General features: G+C 39.2%; 1 protein-coding gene across 1 annotated transcript in view; it reads right to left on the reverse strand.

Moving 5' to 3' along the window:
* The window catches only part of stk32a (serine/threonine kinase 32A), a 103,493-nt gene that overhangs the window by 57,285 nt on the left and 24,956 nt on the right, over positions 1 to 21,252 (reverse strand). Inside the window, exon 5 of the mRNA XM_056446517.1 lies at positions 13,276 to 13,449. Within this exon, the coding sequence (XP_056302492.1) occupies positions 13,276 to 13,449 (174 nt within the window). The remainder of the gene's footprint in view (positions 1 to 13,275; positions 13,450 to 21,252) is intronic.

The following is a 21,252-nucleotide window of genomic DNA, read 5'->3' on the forward strand; positions in this document are numbered from 1 at the left end:
CTCCCGGCACTCGCGTGGGTTTTCTCCGGGTGCTCCGGTTTCCCCCACAGTCAAAAGACATGCGGTACAGGTGAATTGTCCGTAGTGTATGAGTGTTGAGTGCTGGATAAGTTGGCGGTTCATTCCGCTGTGGCGACCCCGGATTAATAAAGGGGCTAAGCTGAAAAAAAAATGAATGAATGAATGAACTCTCCCCAAACCCTTTCCCCCATCTTTCTGAATGCCTACTTTACTACATCCAATCAGCTCGCAGTCGGAAAAAAAACAAGACACGCCCACTGTTTTCTCATTTAATATTGCATTCTCTAGCAACTGCATCACGATATGAAAAAAACAAACAACAAAGCGTTCTGGTTCATGTGGACTTTAACTTTAGTTATTACGTTAAAGACACATTTGGCCCGTTTCCACTGAGTGATACGGTACGGTTCAGTTCGGTACGCTTTTAAGGCCATTTCCACTGTAAAAGAGTACCTAAAAGCAAATCGTATCGTACCACTTTTTGGTTACCCTTTGCAAAGGGTACCTAGCATGAAAAAAAGGTATCAAAAGGCAGAGCTAGATGCGCAGCTGAACGCTATTGGTTTACAGAAATACGTCACTCGAAGAAGCAGGAGAATGAAAACAAAGGAAGCACCATTTTAAAATACACAACCGAGACATTACACCGTAATAATATATACATATAATAACGAGCCATGATTGACCCGAGCTCAAGTAAACCTTGTCGTCGTGATCAACAGCCACAAAGCCAAGAAGAGCTAAATCCGCCATGTCCTGTTGTTGTGTCACGAGGCCGTCTAAAAGTGCGAGCGGTTTCACTTTCTACAGAGATTTGAAATACCGAACTTCTTGAGCTCATTTTAATAACGTGCGTGTGATTTATTAAAGTGCTTCTGACATCCGATCCTTTCAGAAACTGACAAACGAGAGAGTGACGCGCCAAAAAGCAAAGGAGAAGCTGGAAAAAACAAAGGAGCAAATGATTCTTTCAGCAACCTAAAACATGATCAAACTGCCATGTTTAACTATTATCATCACCTTTTGGACTATTATGAACTCGGAATGACTGTGGGCTACATGTTGCGGGTTGTTTTTGAACCCAAATAAGGACTAAATGTGGGCTGTGTGTAGTTTTTCTGTAATTAGTAACATATCAGAGACTGTAAGGGTCTGTATGTGTTCATATATGTTGCATTTATTTATTTATTTTATATAATCGCAGATGTTACAGTAGGCTATTTCGCTATTTCATTGAGCACGGTGGCGCAGTAGTTAGCACAATCGCCTCACAGCAAGAAGGTCGCTGGTTCGAGCCCTGGCTGGGTCTGTTGGCATTTCTGTGTGCATGTTCTCCCTGTGTTCGCGTGGGTTTCCAGATTAATAAAGGGACTAAGCCGAAAAGAAAATAAATGAATAATTATTTACAGTATTTTGAAGTGCCCACCCAAAAATTTCCATATGTCTAATTATACAGACATGTTTACATCTACGAAATATGCATGAAAATAGGCAATTGATATAAATTAGGCCACTATTATCTGCATGCGTTTTCTCTCATTGTGTTATCAAGAAATTCAGCCTTTTTTGGAAGTCATTAGGTTCCTCTTTGGCTTGTATTTATAGGACAGTGTGATTTTGGCTTGTGTTTACAGCACTGGGCTCCTGCTGACTTCCCCTCACTAACTGCTGACAGTTTGTGTGTTCTAGTGTTTTCTTTCATACTGATAAATTGGATGTGAAAGACAATTGCCTGTCAGCATGAACTAAAACGCAGTCAGTGTTAAAAGTGCTTTGGATTTTGTTTGGATTTCATGTTGACTTTAAATACTGTCTGTAGTTTTAAGTCTATTAAGCACTACATACAGCATCTGTTTATACATTTCTGATATGCTTTATAAAGTTGAAGTGACTGTTATTCGCCCTCCTGTGAATTTCTTTTTCTTATTCAAATGTTTCCCAAACAATGATTAAGAGAGCAAGGAAATTTTTCACAGTATGTCTGATAATATTCATTTTCTCTGGAGAAGTCTGATTTGTTTTATTTTGTCTAGAATATAAGCAGTTTTAATAATAATAATAATAATAAAACCATTTTAAGGTCAATAGTTTTAGCCCTCTTAAGCATTTGTTTCAATTGTCTACAGCAGTGGTTCTCAACTGGTTTGGCCATGGGACCCACATTTTTACATGGTCATCAAGCCGCGACCCCAATTTTTAGGAACTATAGTATAATTTTAGGGATTATAATTAATATTTATTTGTTAACATACACAAGTAGTGAGATAAATCATAAGAAAATCACCAAGACTTAGAAATAAAGAATATTTTATTGCTGTCATTTAACAAAATGCCCTCAGCTATTAGAGTCGTCTTTGAAAATAGTCCATAGGTTTGTCCATGCAACTGCGATGTTAGGTTTCTAAGTTAGTAGTCATCTCAGGGACTACACTGCCAGCCATAGAGGACATCCAGAAGAAACACTGTCTGCGCCGAGCACGCAGTATTCTTAAGGACACCTCTCACCCTGCTCACAGACTGTTTTCTCTCCTGCCTTCCGGCAGGCGCTTCAGGCTCCCCCGGACAAAAACCAGCAGACTGAGGAACAGCTTTTTCCCCAGAGCTGTCTTCCTTTTGAACTCTGCCCCTCACTGACTCTTTTGCCCCCCCGATACACCCCCACACTCCTCTAACTTATACTCCTCACAATCACTGCACTATTTAACATTTGCACATTTAAAGTTTGCACATATTCATTGCACTGATTCACTTATTTGAACTGGACAAACCCACTGCACATGGACATTTGTAATTATGTTTATCTATCTGCACACTCCTGATTATTAATAGCATCCTGTACATATATTCATTTATTGTAAATCTGTTCATAGCTAATACAACCTGTATATAATGTTGATAGTACATCCATCTGTAAATATCACCATAGTTTTTCTATAACTGCACTTCATAACTTATACCTGTATCCTGCACTTGCTGCTATTGCACTGCTGGTTAGACCTAAACTGCATTTCGTTGCCTTGTACTTGTACATGTGTAATGATAATAAAGTTGAATCTAATCTAATCTAATCTAATCTAATCTAATCTAATCTAATCTAATCTAATCTAATCTAATCTAATCTAATAGAAGGTTTCATGCTCTCTTGTGAGAGCACCTCACGTCATATGACACACTGAGGTGTTAAGCCTTTTTTGTCGTCGATATATGTAAATTCATACTTTACATATTCAGGGTCGTACTTGCGTTTCAACATATTTGTTGCTATAATTAAATTAAATTTCACATGTCAAACGGTACGGTTGTCACGCGCGCATTTCAAAATAAAAGTCCGATATAAGCAAAATAAGTTAAAAATGAAATATTTGTTGTTGTTTTTTTGACCACTAACTCCGTGACCCACTGAAAATGTCGCGACCCACCAGTTGAGAAGCACTTGTCGACAGAACAAACCATCATTATAGAATGACATGCCTAATTACTGTAAGTTGACATAATTAACCTAGTTAAGCCTTTAAATGTCACTTTAGCTGTATAGAAGTGTCTTGAAAAATATCTAGTCTAATATTATTTACTGTCATCATGACAAAGACAAAATATTAGATAGCATAGCGGCTAAAACAATCATATAACGTTAAGCAACCCTGCTCAAGACACTTGCTACACACTGTATATGTAAGGGAAGACAATAATCAAATATATTAATATATCTGTGGAAAAAAGCCGTCCAATAAGCAGTATGAATGTATAACGTTGTCTGTTTAATTTGAAAATAACGGTCGCTTGCAATAGAAATTGCATAAACATGGAAGCTTCGTGTTCAATAACAATAAAATATTTCGACAAAAATCAATATTTTAAACCAAATTATTTATATTTGTGTGAGGTAGACGTGTAATTTGAGTGATTATGTATATGCAGCCGATTGTTATTATCGCAAAAAAATTCCCAATCTTGTACAACAGCAATCGCTTCACGAGACGTTTCTAAAACAGGTTACACAACATAATAATGTGTGTAAGTGTAAATATTTGTGGGCAAATCATATCTAATTTGTATATTTATTTCTTCTGGAGACAGTCTTGTTTGTTTTATTTCAGCGAGAATAAAAGCAGTTTTTTATTTTTTTAAACGATTTTAAGGTCAATATTGAGCTATATTTAATTTTATTTAAGCTATATATTTTTCAGAGAGTCTACAGAACAAACCATCATTATACAATAACTTTCCTAATTACCTAACCTGCTTAACCTAATTAACCTAGTTAAGCCTTTAAATGTCACTTTAAGCTGTATAGAAGTGTCTTGAAATATATCTAATCAAATATTATCTACTGTCATCATGACAAAGACAAAATAAATCAGTTATTAGAGATGAGTTATAAAACTATTAACTATTTGCCAAGTTCGTTTCGGCAGTTCAAAACAGCACACCAAAGTGAACATTTGGGGGAGTTCGTTTTAGCTTCTAAACACCATTGAGCTACCATTAATCCGTGACGATTACACAATCAGTGGGGTGTGTCCTGGAGCTCCGCCTTCTTTGATGTGCTTTGTGTCCATGCACTTCAGGAGAAGGATGTTTGCCTTATGTGAAACTGTTACTCTCTCAGAAACGCAATCGTTGTTGTGTTTGGGAGTCCTCAAAATGTGGCGGGACACATTTACAACTCAGCCCACTGCAGCGTGGAGGTGTCGAAAAGGTTTGAAAACCGTTTACCGCCACTCAGCCTTTTTGAACTTCTTTCTGGGCTCAAACAAATAACAAAAAAAAATTGTGAAGTATACCAGGGCCTAGGAGATCGAGAGAATTCACTGAAAATTGAGCTCGAATGTTACATAATACTTAACAGCATTTTAAAATGTAAAGTCAAGTGTAAAAACAATTATTTTACACACAATATAATCATAATAGGTGACGCAGTGGCGTAGGTAGTGCTGTCGCCTGACAGCAAGAAGGTCGCTGGTTCGAGCCTCGGTCAGTTGGCGTTTCTGTGCGGTGTTTGCCTTTTCTCCCTGCATTTACGTTGGTTTCCTCCGGGTGCTCCGGTTTCCCCCACAGTCCAAAGACATGTGGTACAGGTGAATTGGGAAGGCTAAATTGTCCATAGCGTATGAGTGTGAGTGAGTGTGTATGGATGTTTCCAGATTAATAAAGCGACTAAGTCGAAAAGAAAATGAATGAATATAATCATAATAATGCTTTACAATATCACTGTGTTTATTATTATTTTTTATTAGAATAGTAATATGTATATAGTATCAATGTACGCTAAATTAACTTGATTTGAAAATGACTTTTATACATTTACATTTAAAATTTTTACATTTCTATTTTTAAAATGGAGTGGATTGTTCAGTTAATATATTCAGTGATCCAATTATTAGTTAACCGATATTATCTTGGGAGAAAATGGCTTAAACTTTAATAAAGTTTAACCTCTTAGCAAATACCTGCATGCTATGGGTATAAAATTGATCTAATATTTCATGATTTTCATTTGTTACTTCAGTCTGTTGCTCAAACATCAGTTTACAAAAATAATCCAGTCTCAATGGAACAGACTTTTGTTTTGTTTTTGTGTGTATATTTTGTGTTTCCACCCTTCACATCCTGTTTTGAAGAGCCTTGTCTCTTCAGATGTTGTTAATTGAGCATCACTCTAGTGTTAATAATTCAAGTCGCCGTCAGCATAAAGCAGGGCGTATTGTTTTCGTCTCAGAGGCCCAGTCGGAACTCCATCTCAGGGGAATGATCTCACACTAGCTGGAGGCTCATAAACATGAAGCGCTATTTTCATGTACAACCCCAAATCAGGAAAAGATGGGACGGTGTGAATAAAAAAAATGACTGACTTATATTTCATTGCAGACAATGCAACACATTATTTAATGCGTTTCTTGTTTAAATGTCTCCCAATTTTAGTTCTTGCAGCACATTTAAAAAAAAAGTTGGACCAGTGAAGCATTTACCACTTTGTAATGTTGCCATTCCTTTTCACAACCCTTAAAAGATGTTAAGGGAATGAAGACACCTAGTGATGAAGTGTTTCAAGTGTAATTCTTCCTGCAAACAAGTCTTTATGTGGGCAACAGTACGGAGTCTTTGTCAAATTTTGAGCTTCAAAATGCACCACACATTCTCTATTGGAGACAGGTCGGGACTGCAGACAGGCCAGTCAAGTATCTGTATCCTCTTCCTCCGCAGCCAGGACTCTGTAATGTGTGCAGAATGTGGTGTGATCCAAAATCTCTGCACTTTTCAGCATTAATGGTGCCATCACAGAAGTGCAAGTTACCTTTGCCAAGGGCACTAACACAATCTAATACCATGACAGACCCTGGCTTTGGGACTTGTTGCTGGTAACAGTCTGGATGACTCTTTTCTTCTTTGATCCGGAACACACAGCATCCAATTCTCCCAAATAACACCTGAAATACTGATTCATCTAACATGTCACATGTATACACTGGGCTCAGAGGCATCTGGGATGGACCATGACACAGAGAAGTCAACGGCGCTCCTGGACACTGTTAACATAGGGCTTCCATTTGTCACAGTGCAGTTTTCACTGGCATTTGTGGATGTAACTATGTATTGTGTTACTTGACACAGGTTTGCCGCAGTAGTCCTGAGCCCATGTGGTGATATTGCTTATAGATGAATGACAGGTATTGATGCAGTGCTGCCTGAGGGATCGGAGATCACGGTTGTTCAGCTTAGGCTTGCGCCCTTGTATACACTGAAATTCGTCCAGCTTCCTTGAATCTTTTAATGATGTTACAGTTGAAGGTGAAATATCCAAATGTCTTCCTCTCTTTCTTTGAGGAACATTGTTTTTAAACATTTCAATGATTTTCTCACGTATTCAACCCAGGCTCATTCTGAGAACATAGTCCCGGGGACGTTTCTGGAGACCGCGAAATACGTAGCCGGGGGTATGTATGGCTGCATTTGATTTTTTTAAGCGAATGCTGCGTGGCGGTGTGACGCCGTTCCTTCCGGCGCTTGCCGCCTCCGTGTGGAGGGCTTTCCCGACGACGACGACGACCGGGTTCGAGTCCGGGGAAGAGCGGTTCCAGAAATCAGGTAAGAGAACAAAAACAAAATCCAAAAAATGAAGCGAACAAGTTCATCATAGGGTGAGAATGTAGTCAAAATCCGAAAACGTGGTAAAAATCAGATGAGGGCTTTTCTTTTTCTGGACGGCTTTTGTGAATCGTCGTTGGTTGGGTTTAGGGACGGAGGAGGGTGGGTCAGCCGATTGGCCGGTCGCACGGTCAATCATTCTGTCATCCAGGCAGACAGGTGGAAGGTCGTTCGACAGCGGCCTCCAGCGGGTTTACGCGAGAACGGCGCGGGAAAAAGCGCGCACAGCGGCCTCTCGTGGACTCGCGAAAACAAAAACTGCAAAAATACGTACCTCCCGCGACGTATTTCGCGGTCTCCAGAAACGTCCCCGGGACTACGTTTTCAGAATGAGCCTGGGTTGCACGTATTTGTTGCCAATCTGGCAATCCTCGGCCCATCTTTGCTCCTAAAGGACTAGACCTTCTTGGATGCTGCTTTTGTACCAAGTCATAACTACAATCACGTTTCACATCACATCATTAGTTAACCAGTTTACCTGATTACTAGCCCTAAATTGCTCCTGTCCAAACTTATTTGGAACGTGTTGCATGTCTACAGGTCAGAAAAGGATGTATATTTACAAATGAAATGAAGTTGATCAGACAAAACATGAAATATTTTGTGTTTGTATTGTCTGCAATGAAATACACGTCAAAATAAATTTGTAAATCACTACTTGCTTTTTTTATATGCGTTTTTCATATTGTCACAACTTTTTTTGCAATCGAATAATTAAAAAAAATCTAAAAGCTAGATAGTTTATTTTTTAAACTATTAACTACTATTTTTTTAAATCTTTTGTAGGATATGGATAAAATATGTCACTACTAACAGTTTAATAACATTTTTAGAAGTCCCCAGGCAACCTCCACAATGGCCCTGTTGCCACATACTGCATTAACACTCGATCAGGACTCTTGGATGGCACTTTTTATTGCACAGCCTTTATCAAAATTTCATGCAGTCATATTTGAAGGGTCCATATTGGTAACTCAAAAGTATATATTAGTACCTAAACATTTTAAGAGGAACACTTTTGTATTAATAACTTGAGGTATTAATATGGACCTTTTAGGTACAAATTTATACTATTCGAAAAGGTACCACCCCAGTGACAGCTCGCGTATCTTTATTTCTGAGAGTGTGAGGAATACAAGGTACACACACAGGTTTACAGGGACTCTCCATAAGTACAATGTAATTCAAAATACTTCATTTTTTGTGATTTAGGCAAAAATGTACCCACAAAGTCAAAGTTTACAGCCATTGCTATTCTTGTGGGGATGTGTGGTCCTCAAATTGTGGTTTACAGGGAGTCTTCACAGGCATAATGTATTTTATACAGTAAAGATTGCTTGTTAAATGGCTCTAACCTTAAACCCAGCCCTCACAAGAAACGTGACTTATTTTGAATGTCAAAATATCCCTGTTAAGTATGATTTTAAAGTGTTTTGAATTACAAGGACATCAGGTATGTCCTCATAAACCACAGTAATAGAGTACAACTGTTGGTCATACCCATGTCATTATACAAAAGACTGTCCTTGTAAACCACCAAAATCAGTACACACACACATGTACAGCTGCCTTTATGGGGACCTCCTATAGACATAACGATTTGCATACTGTACATATATTTTCTATCCCCCTACCCCTAAACCCATCTCTCATAGGAAACAATCTGCACTTTTACATTGTCAAAATAGTTAATTCCTTGTGAATTAGGAGCAAAAAAATGTGATTTATGACGCAAAAATGACCCCACAAAGTCCAGGATGTGTGGTGCCCACAATGTGGACTCTCAGAAATAAAGGTACGCAAGCTGTCACTGTGGTGGTACCTTTTTCAACAGGTACACATTTGTATTTGAAGGGTCCATATTGGTACCTCAAAAGTATATATTAGTACCTACAAATTTTAAGAGGAACACTTTTGTACTTTTAGGTAGTAATATGTACCCTTGAGGTATTAATATGGACCTTTCAGGTACAAATTTATACCTTTCGAAAAGGTACCACCCCAGTGACAGCTCGCGTACCTTTATTTCTGAGAGTGTGAGGAATACAAGGTACACACACAGGTTTACAGGGACTCTCCATAAGTACAATGTAATTCAAAATACTTCATTTTTTGTGATTTAGGCAAAAATGTACCCACAAAGTCAAAGTTTACAGCTATTGCTATACTTGTGGGGATATGTGGTCCTCAAATTGTGTTTTACAGGGAGTTTTCATAGGCGTAATGTATTTTATACAGTAAAGACTGCTTATTAAATGGCTCTAACCCTAAACCCAGCCCTCACAAGAAACGTAGCATAATTTGAATGTCAAAATATCCCTGTTAAGTATGATTTTAAAGTGTTTTGAATTACAAGGACATCAGGTATGTCCTTGTAAACCACCAAAACCAGTACACACACATGTACAGATATCTTTATGGAGACTTCCTATTTATGTAATGCTTTTTATACTGTACAGACTGCATATTCCATCCTTATATAGCTGTATATTTTATGCACTTTTACATTGTGAAAATACTTAATTCTACGTGATTTAGGAGCAAAAATTTGATTTATGACTCAAAAATGTCCCCACAAAATCAAAATTGACTGGCATTACTATGCTTGTGGGGATGTGTGGTCCTCACATTGTGGTTTACAGGGACTCTTCATACGTGTAGCTTATTTTATACAGTAAAAACTGCTTATTATATGGCCCTACCGTACTCCTATCCTAAAACCACCATAATAGAGTACAATTAGGTCAGGCCCATGTCATTGCACAAAAAAACTGTCCTTGTAAACCACCAAAGCCGGTACACACGCACACATATATACTGAGAATAGTATAAACAAGGTCCAGCAAGGTCCATCTGCTTATCAGAAGAACATCGCCTGCATGCAAAGCGCAGTCCTCAGGCTAAAACTGTCAACGAAATAAATCCTGCATCCAGAACTGTGTAGAACAGAGGCGAAGTAATCTCCTGAAGTCCTCTAAAGTGTTTTATAGCTGTTGACGAATTCCTACTCTCTGCGTCAATGAAGTCTTTCATTTGTCCTGATTATCTTTCCACTCGTGCTTCTGTCTGGGACGGTACAACAGCTCATTTGTTCACAGATCTCTGTTTATTTGTTTCCGGTTTTAAAAAGCTGGGTTCTGAATATTCTGTTCATGTTGTAATATGCAATGATTGTACTAAATAAATATAAATATAAATGTTTAATATACAGTTGAAGGCATTAGTAGCCCAATTTTGATTCTTTTTAAAATATTTCCCAAGTGGGGTTTAATGGAAGGCAGAACGGTGGCTCAGTGGTTAGCACTGTCACCTCACAACAAGAAGGTCGCTGAGTCTGAGTTGAGTCTCGGCTGGGCCAGTTGGCATTTCTGTGTGGAGATTGCATGTTCTCCCCGTGTTGGTGTAGGTTTCCTTAACAATCCAAACACATGCGCTATAGGGGAATTGAATAAACTAAACTGGCCATGGTGTATGTGTGTGAATGAGAGTGTATGAATGTTTCCCAGTACTGGGTTGCAGCTGGAAAAGCATATGCTGAGTAAAACATGCTAGAATAATTGGCGGTTCATTTTGCTGTGGGGACCCCTGATGAACAAGGGACTAAGCCAAAGGAAAATTAATGAATGTTTAATGGAGCATTTTCACAGTATTTCCTTTTTTTTCTTTTGGATAAAGTATTTTTTCTTTTAATTTTGCTGAGAGAAAATCAGTTTTTACATTTTTTTTAAACATATTTTTAAGGATAATATTTTTTGCCTCCTTAAGAAATCGTATTTAGTCAACTTTATATTGTATTAGACGGCATGTTTTGACCATAAAAGCTTTACTTCTTAAATTTAATACCTCAACAAAAAACATACATGCAAATTATTGGAGGTAAACTAGTATACAAATAAATAATATTGTGATTGTAATGTATAACTGATGAAAAAAATTGAATGTAAAATGTAAAAATAAAGACAAGCCTCATTATTTTACACACCGTGAAGACTAAAAGAACCAAACAAACTCCACTACAATAATATTATTTAGCAACTTATTGGCAATTTATATATAAAGACATGATGTTATCTAACAAACAAATTGTTAATTGACTTAAGCAAACCAGGGAGCATAGAGAACAGTATATCCCTACTTGAAAAAAATTACTATAGTAATTTATAGTGTTTTTTCAACCCAGGCTCATTCTGAAAACGTACCCCTGTATACATTTCTGGAGAGCGCCAAATACATACAAGAAGCTACTTTATTTAGCAGCTTTTGTTTTTCGTAAATCCACCAGAGGCCGCTGTGTATGCCTTTTTAGATCTCAAATTTCTCTCGTGAGTGCCATTCACGGCTGCTGTTCTCATGTAAATCCACCAGAGACGGCTGTCGACTGACTGACTGACCGATCGACCGACCCACCCTCGTCCTTCCCTAAACCCAACCAATAGTGTTTTCAAAAGCACCGATTGACCAGCCCCGTCCCACTTCCCAAAACCCAACCAACCTGATTTCTACCACATTTTCAGCTTTTACCACATTCTCACTCTGTTATTTACTTGTTTATGTTGCTTTTTGGATTCTGTTTTTGTTTTAACCGCTTTCTGGAACAGTTCTTCGCCAGACTCGAACTCTATCATCGTGTTTAACGTATCAAGTCTGCTGACTTACATGGCGAGCTACTGGACAAACTAGTAACAGCGGGAAAGCCATCCATACAGAGGTAAGCAGTCAGCTGGTAAGCGTGAAAAGGAACCGTGTCATACCACCCCCTAGTGTCCGTTTTAAAGATGAAATGCAGCCATACATACTGCTGGCTACATAAATTGCGATCTCCAGAAATGTATACAGCGCTCATTTAGAATGAGCCTATGTTGTGTTTCATATAGCTATTTACACTTTTTTAGTGTCAGGAGTGGAGATCAAAGCAAGGAACAACAGAGATGAGAATCCAAGTGCAGGCAAAATAAGATTATATTTAAGCAAAACAGGGACAAACAGAAGCGGCTGGTACAAAAAAGGCAATCCAAAAACGTAGTAAAAAAACTGGCATAAGGTAAAAAACAAGTGGCAAACAGGATCAAACAATAAACAAGGCTAAAGTCAAAAAACAGGCTAAACAACAAGATGCTAGGACATGCGAGGTACATACATCAACTAAGACTCCGTACTTAACTGGTGTATGTGTGGTGTATAAATAGTCTGAATGTGTGTGAGTCTCATCAGCCGTGATGAACAGCTGGTGTTTAACATGGCCTGATAGGATTTGTAGTTCCTAAACATGACATTTGTAGTTCACCAGTGACCTGTCAGGAAGGATCACTGGTGATCACGGCAGTTAGTGAATGCTCCATCATACTGTGGCCTTCACTAAAGTGAACTGATAAGAAATACTGTGGTATACTCTAGTTTGTACTACAGTAAAATGTGTTGTATTGTAGTATAATATCCTCTATAGATGTAAAATACAGTATTGGGTCTTGACCGTACAGTTGTTGTGTTACCATAGCAACTACAGTATCACCACAGAAGATTAAGTCAAGTACTTTACTATAGTTTGGAGACACTATAGTATTTACTATAGTATTTGTTTTGCATGTGGGTCAGTGTTTGTGAATGTGATTGTTACTGATTGTTAAAGGGGACCTATTATGCTAAAATCACTCTTATAAGGGGTTTAAACACAGTTGTTTCGCAACAGTCTGTGAATATAAGCAGCTGCTAATGATAAACATTGATTATTTTTAATTACATTTTTATAATCACGCTAGTGCAGAAACACTTTGATTGACATTCTCCCTTTGTATGGTCATCAGAGGGGGAAAGCCCCGCCCACTAGTGACTATCTCTCGCTCATTAGCATAAGACGTTAGTTTTGTTTTTGAATCTGCCACTATGCTGACACACAGGCATTTATAGCTCCGCCCTTTTTTTAAAAGAGCACAATCTCATCTGAATTTAAAGCGACAGTCACCACAATTAGGATCAAAGCCTAAAAGGGGCAGTTTCATGGCTATTAAACGTTATTTATGGGGTATTTTGATCTAAAATTTCACATTCACACTTATTTTACACCTTGTGTAAAGATTGTTAATGTGTATTGCATCCTCCTGCAGTCATTACCTGTGGATGATGCGTTTGTTGCGCAGATAGTGCAAAGCCAGAGCGATTTCACACAGGTAGTGTTTGACGGTGCTCTCTGTAAAGTGTACGTTCTGCTGTAGATGATAGCGCAGATCTCCTCCTAGCAGCAGGTCCACCACCATGAACATGTCCTCCTCATCTTGAAACGAGTACCTGCAATAGACAGATATTTTCAAAATCCAGCAATTTTTGTATATTCTTATATTATCGTGTGTAACATACAGTCTGGAGGTTAAAATCTGTTATGACCCCTAAAAGGGTCTGGGTTGTTCAATGTGAGTTTATGACTCCTGGTGCCAGGATCGCTGCTGGTAAAAGTCACTCTGGGCGTACTCCCACTATGCTATTCGAACTGTGCCCAGGCAAGTTTCCCGGATCTTTTAAGTAGTGTATATACACTATATACACTATATACACTATATACACTATGAACAGCAGCTGCGCTAATTATTTTCGTTATCTTCCATTTCCACCTGGGGATACTCTTCCCGAGGCCCTCAGACTAAGCAGAGTCACTGATTCGATCCAAGACCAACGACGAGATGATCCCAAGGTTTCCATATCCTGGACCAGGCCGTATCCTGAGCAGCTACTGTGGTGGTCATGGAAGAGTGGAGAACGCGTGGTACGCTTGTATTGTGAGTGCAAAGCATGCCTGAGCCTGAAACTGAAGACGAGACGTGACTTTTACAGGACTGTTTCATATGGATCTATTAATCATTCTTATTGTTCAATGAACGCAAACAGTCGGATTATTAAAGACGCAAACCCCTCACTGCATGAGAGCTGCACCTTCAGGAAACCTCATAATTCCTGCAGCACAAGGACTTTGATTGTTTATGAGCTTCAAGAGTCGCGGATCTTTTCGGCGAAATATTTGACTGCGTGTCACTGCATATCAAAAGACTAAAACAATATAGCCGAAGAAATCTCCACGGTGCTGAGTGGTGGGTGAAGTAGTTTTTGCACACTCCCGGTTCAAAACACACGCAAGCACAGGTTGCCAGATTGACAACACCAACAGGAGCGTGCATGACTATCGAGCCTAAAGACGGATTTAAAGCTGATTTAAGTTGTGTTCTAAATGAAAGCAACGGCACACGATCGAAGGAAATTTTTCCATCTTAAAAGGAGTTTTTGTCGAAACACCTAAAATTTATATTTAAAAATGGCTTCTATTTCTCAAAGCTGAACAACAGGATAAACTGACAATGATCACCTCAGGTACACCTCATGTGCTTCATTCAGCGTTAAATGCTAACAATGTGAGTTTAAATGCCATTTTACAGAACATTTATTGCCATACAACTGAAAGCAGCAGCAGATAGTTCACCTCAGATCCTGAAAATAAAATAAACCGTTTGAAATTTAACTTTAGAGCTGTGAATCAGTGCAAGACAACACATATCAGTCAATCAGCATCTACATTTAATAATGTTAAAGAGGTTTAATATGTATTAATCTTATTATAAACCTTACTATTTTGCTGAAGTGCAGCGAGTGCACTATTCTGTGCTTCTGTATGTCTGTATTTACATTTCAGTTGTGCTTCGTGTGGTGCAAACAGCCAAATTGCTTATAATGGCATATCTCCTCATGTAGCGTGTTGTTAGGACACGGGGTTACAATGTAACCCGCTCACCTAATGTTTACCTTCATAATATTTATATTATTTGCTAATTAATAACCACCTCATGTGGAACTCCGAATCTGCATCTCATTTTGGAGTCTGCTACTGTCCACCAGAGGTCACATTTCGGTCACAGATGCATGCTTTGAGAGCCTTCCTGACTGAATGAATGCAATACGCTGTTTTCCACCAAGGCAACCCGGGGTGCTGAAATATAATTGGCTAAACTGGCATTGGGCGGGTTAAAGAGACCAAAACAAAGACAGACGACTTAACCTGTTGTCATGACAATATGAAATAGAAATTACACTTCCGTTATCTTCAATACATGCAAATAGTGTAAACCAAAGTGCACCTGCACAGCTGCTCATTAATGCAAATATCCACTGAGCCAATCACGTGGCAGTAACTCAATCCTTGTTGGGACGCCATGTGATCTAGGTGACTTTGACTGTGGAATGATTGTTGGTGGCAGACGAGGTGGTTTGAGTATCTCGCAAACAGCTGATCTGGGATTTTCATAAACTGTAAACAGTCTCGGGTTTACAGCGAATGCAGAAACACACACACACACACACACACACACGTTTTTCATGATTGACAGTTTTGTGGCTGAAAATGACTTGATAATAAGTAAGGCTGAATATGTTTAACCTGACTGTTGAAGGACAACAGAAACCAGCAAGTTACAATAATGCTATTATGAGGAGCCGAGGAACACATAGATGGAGGACTTTCATTTCGTTTGCTTGATTGCTTGTTGGGCGCATTACAGCAAGAAGGTTGCTGGTTTGAATCAGTTGGCATTTCTGTGTGTAGTTTGCATATTCTCCCCGTGTTGGTGTGGGTTTCCTCTGGGAGCTCCGGTTTCCCCCTCAATGCAATTCGCTTAAAAACAATTGACTATTGGACTAATGGACAGTATGTGAAATGATTATCATTGATCTAGCGGTTGCAGATCGCTAACGGACTACAAATCCGCCATTATGAACTACAAGATCCAGTCATGCACCACACACACTCACACCGGTTCCTGATTCTGACTGATTGCATACACACAGCCGGAGGAAGACAGTCAAAGACTGATTACATGGACTATTTATACAGCGCACACACACGCACGCACGCACGCACGCACACACACACACACACACACACACATCAGTGCTGAGTCTTGTTCATCTGTCAAGTTAACATTACCAAGCGTTTTCCTAGCCTTTTCCTGCTGTGTTTTTGACCCTAGCTTTGTTTGTTTGTTTACATTGCCAGCTGCCTGCCTGTTTTGACCATTCGCCTGTTATTTGACTATGACTCTGGATTCCCTGTGTACATCTGTTTTACCCCTGTGTTGACCGGTGCTTGCCTGATCATCTCTGCATAATAAACCTCCGCTTGTGACAATATGTCTCACTCAAATGTCTTGCTTAAAGTACAAAATGTCAGCAATGGAAAGAAAACAGATTTTTTTGAGTCATTTCAACAATGAATATTTAATCAAATTTGATAGAAAACCAGAATATTTTGCTTGATTTTATTTAACTTTGTTTTATTATTTATCAAGTCTGTTAGTTAGCTAGGAAAACAATATCCCACAGGCCGGTCTGTGCTTGTGCCCTCAGTAAGTCATCAATCAGTCAATGACTGACACACTCAGGTCTACATCAGCAAACACTCATCTTACTCCCATTTGAAAAGCCATTCAGCAAACCAGCATTGATTTTACATACTTGCTGCCTGTTGATGTGCCCTGCCCTTTATATCTGCCAAATTACTGGCTGACAGAGCTCTCCCAGCATTGCTACATAAACTAAAGACAGATTTGTGTCATGTCATCTGATGAAACCTAAGCAAGATAAGAATATCACGGGAGAAGCTGTTCAGTAAACAAAGAAATCAAAAAGACATTTTAAGTGACCTCAAGTGATGAAAAATGTGTATCAAATGTAATTTGTGGCGACTGCCATTATGTTTTACATATGAATAGGGTAAACTGAGTTTTTAATGTGATTTATGTCATGATATTGAATATAAAGGGTCACCTTTATCAGGCTTGCGTTTTCACTGCCAAAAGGGTACCAATGGTACGGTATTTACACACATAAATACTTGTGTATAAATGTTTATTACTAACTTTTCTATGAACATGAGTTGATTCTAACTGCAGATCAATGATAGTGCTAAATAGCCTACTGTAACGTCTGCGATTATATAAAATAAATAAATAAATGCAACATATATGAACACATACAGACCCTTACAGTCATTAATATGTTATCGATTACAGAAAAACTACACACAGCATACATTTAGTCCTTATTTGGGTTCAAAAACAACCCACAACATGTAGCCCAGTCAGTGAAAACCACTCATCTTTAATCTTCTCCAGCACATGTAACCTCTTAGAGAGTAATTTCGTCATTCTGAGTTCATAATAGTCCAAAAGGTGATGATAATAGTTAAACATGGCAGTTTGTTCATGTTTTAGGTTGCTGAAAGAATCATTCAACACAGGCTCATTGTGAAAACATAACCCTGCGGACGTTTCTGGAGACAGTGGATTACGTAGGCGGAGATACGTATGGCTGCATTTCATTTTTTTTAAACGAACACTACAGGGCGGTGTGACGCCGTTCCTTTTTGCGCTTACCAGCTTACCTCCTTATGGATGGCATTCCGGCTGCAACCAGTTTATCCCGTTAGCGCGCTACATACGTCGGCGGATTTGACATGCAGAGAGGAGTTGACCATGAAGACGGGGGGTTCGAGTCCGGCGAAGAGTGGTTCCAGAAAGCGCGTAAGACAAAAACAGAATCCAAAATATAAAACAAACAGGCGAATAGCAGGGTGAGAATGTGGTAAAATCTGAGAACGTGGTAAATAAAAAGAAAATCAGACGAGATATTTTATTATTTTGGATTACTTTTGAAACGTGTTGGTTGGGTTTTGGGAAGTGGGTGAGCGGGTCAATCGATAAAATTGGTTGGGTTTAGGGAAGGGGGAGGGTGAGTCAGCCGATCGTTCGCTCAGTCAGTCAGAAAGTCTGTCAAAAAGTGAGTAGATAGCGACCTCTGGTGAGTTTACGTAAGAACAGCAGGCGCGAATGGCACTCGTGAGGGAAATTTGAGATCTCAAAAAGCATACACGGCGACCTCTGGTGGATTCGCGAAAACAAAAACTGCAGAAAAACGTGCCGCCGGGACGTATGTCGCGGTCTCCAGAAACATCCGTGGAGGTACGCTTTCAGAATGAGCCTGGGTTGGAATCATTTGCTTCTTTGTTCTTTCCGGCTTCTCTGTTGCTGCTTCACTCATGCGTTTGTCAGTTTCTAATGTCAAAAGCACTTCAATAATCACGCGAACGTTATTATCAGCAGCTCAGGGAGTTCGTTATCTCAAAAATAGATGCGCATTCAAGTGATCGCAAGCTCTGGAGAAAGTAAAACCGCTCGCTTTTAGACGGCCTCATAAAACAAAAACAGAACACAGTAGATTTTGTTCTGCTTGGCTTTGTGGCTGTTTATCAAGACAACGACAAGGTTTGTTTGAGCTCGGGTCGACCATTGGTGGTTATTATATGTATATATTATTACAGTGTAATGTCTCGGCTGTGTATTTTAAATGGAGGTTTCTTTGTTTTCATTCTCCTGGCTTGTGTACGCGCTTTTGACATTTCTCTGTAAACCAATATCGTTCAGCTGCGTGATTAGCTCCACCTTTTGGTACCCTTTTGTTATGCTAGGTACCCTTTGCAAAGGGTACCAAAAAAGTGGTTTGGTACAGTTAGCTTTTTGGTACCTTTTGACAGTGGAAATAAAAGCATAGCGAACCGTACCATACCAGTGGAAACGGGCCATAGGTTTACTTAGTTTAAGTTGACTAATTTTACTACTTCACTGTCATAAGTGCATGTCTCTTTCTAATGGAACAACGTCACTATTGTCAATCAACACATACCGTTTTTCAAGGCAAAATAATTATTTTTAATGCTGCTACTATTTATATAAAATAATTTATTGATTAACAATATTTAGCAAATAACAACGTAAAGACGCTAAGCAAAGCAATAAAAGTCCAATGGCAAGTTTTGATAAAGTATTTAATGTTGTTAAGTTATAAAATATTACATTTCCTAATAAATAACGAATGATAGAGTCCCAACATAGCCATTAGATTTACCCAGAACTAATAATATTTCATGTTTGGTAACTACATGGAGACATACAGAAGATTCCAGAAGAAGTGTCCATGGTAAGGTTGCTCTCAGCAGTTAAATGGCTGCTTACACACTGGATAATCAGTAGAAAAGGAGCAATCATTCCTAAATATACTGCATGTTTAAAGTTTAACTAACTACATTCTCATCTGAAAAAAATGGTGAGTTTAATTCTCCGCCATGAGACTCAATGATGATTTGTTGTTATAGAAAATCACAAGGGCTTCAATCTGCAAAAACAACTGGCTGGATATCCATTATTGTGCTTATTACATGGCTACTTGCCACAAAATGAAACAATTTGACACAAAACATTGATCTGAGGTGTGATACTTTACTAGCTCTTTAATTAAGTCGCAAGACAGCTGCAAACTGGCTTCTCCCCTGTACGAGTCCCCATGAGAAATCAAACTCCTTTCCAAAAATGTAACTTTTTAACATGTGTTTGGGGATGATGACGACGAGGTGTGTGCACATTTAGAGGAGATGTATGGGTCTGTGGTGCTTTACTGACTCGATAGGTGCAGAGAATAGTGTCAACCAGCCATGTGTGTGTGGACTATCTTATCGCAAAATGCGGCTAAAAGTCCTACACCATGGTAATAGTTTGATTACAGAGTCTGTACTGCACAGCAATAATGCAACTAAAATATAAATACTCCACATGTCTTAATTCGATTTGAGTTTATGATCACTTTATTATGACTTTAAGCATATCTAAAGTGCTATTCCATCACATGGTTTTAAACCAGTAAATTTGTGTAGCAGCAGTTGTAGAAGCCTCTGCTTTTGTTCGCGGCAACCTTTAAACAGTAAAAAAGAGGTTATGTCACACGCCCAACCAAACGAGCGACGCACAACACTGAGGTAGCCCGGCTTGCCAGGTGTGTGCAAGGCACTTGATGTGCCGTTTAAATCCAATCCTGCCGCTACTAAAAAAAAACATCTTAAACTAGCCTAAGCTGGTTGGCTGGTTTTAGCTGGTCGATCAGCCTGTTTTAGAGTGGTTTTGGCCATTTACAGCCTGGTCTTAGCTGGTCAGGCTGGAAAATGACCAGCTAAAACCAGCTTGACCAGCCTGGTTTAAGCTGGACATAGCTGGTTTTGGCTGGGCTCCCAGCCTGGCTAGGCTGGTCAAGCTGGTTTTAGCTGGTCAGCTCCCAGCCTGTTCAGCTAACACCAAGCTGGAAATGGCTGAAAACCAGCCTGAAAGTGGCCAAAACCCCTCTAAAACCAGCCTGGTTGACCAGCTAAAACCAGCCAACCAGCCTATGCTGGTTTAAGCTGTTGTTTTCAGTAGGAGCCTCCAATCTGCAGTGCTCAACCCTCACACTCCATCAGTAGCCCGAGTAGCCCGAGAGTATTTAGCCTACCATTATTTAGTAGCCCGAGATCTCATCACATCCCTAATGAATATGTTTATAGTCAAGATGGTTCGTAGTACCCAGATAAGCCTGCGTTAATTGCCTTAGCAGTTGTTATCTAGAAATAACATACATTGGATTGTTGTGATTGCCCAATCAGAATCAAGTATTCCAGACAGCCGTGTAATAATTCTTAATAAGATGCAAGTGTCAGAAAATATTACTTTCACTTTACACACAACTCCATTATTTCAGTAGTAAGAACTGTTCTTATGCTAAAGTGCACCTCTTTTTGGTCGAGATCTAGTTAATATTCATGAAGGCCAGTCGACATCCGGGCTGCTGAGGTGAAAGTGCTCAATGCAGGAGACTAGCATCTCTTCATAAGCATCATGCTGTACTGTGATCTTAAAGCACAGTCAGAGAAATGGCCCTCTGTCAGAGATGAGACTGAACCGCATGTGGACACAAATAGAGCACAGCCTGGGGCTCTAAAAGCAACACAACAAGATGCAGATGTTCCCGTATCGTTACTTAATGTTTCAGCAGACCTGCATGAGTCATCTAAACATGCAAACGTCATACTGAAATATGCTGCATTTGGATATGAACTGTCTTGGAATTCCTAACAAGACCAAAACTTAATGGTAATGCTGTATAACTAGGCCAGTGTTTCCCAACACCGATCCCTGAGGTACAGCAACAGTACATATTTTAATGGCACTCGTATCTGACCCATTCATCTCAGGT

Source organism: Danio aesculapii, chromosome 21, assembly GCF_903798145.1.
Source record: "Danio aesculapii chromosome 21, fDanAes4.1, whole genome shotgun sequence".
Taxonomy (NCBI): Eukaryota; Metazoa; Chordata; class Actinopteri; order Cypriniformes; family Danionidae; genus Danio; species Danio aesculapii.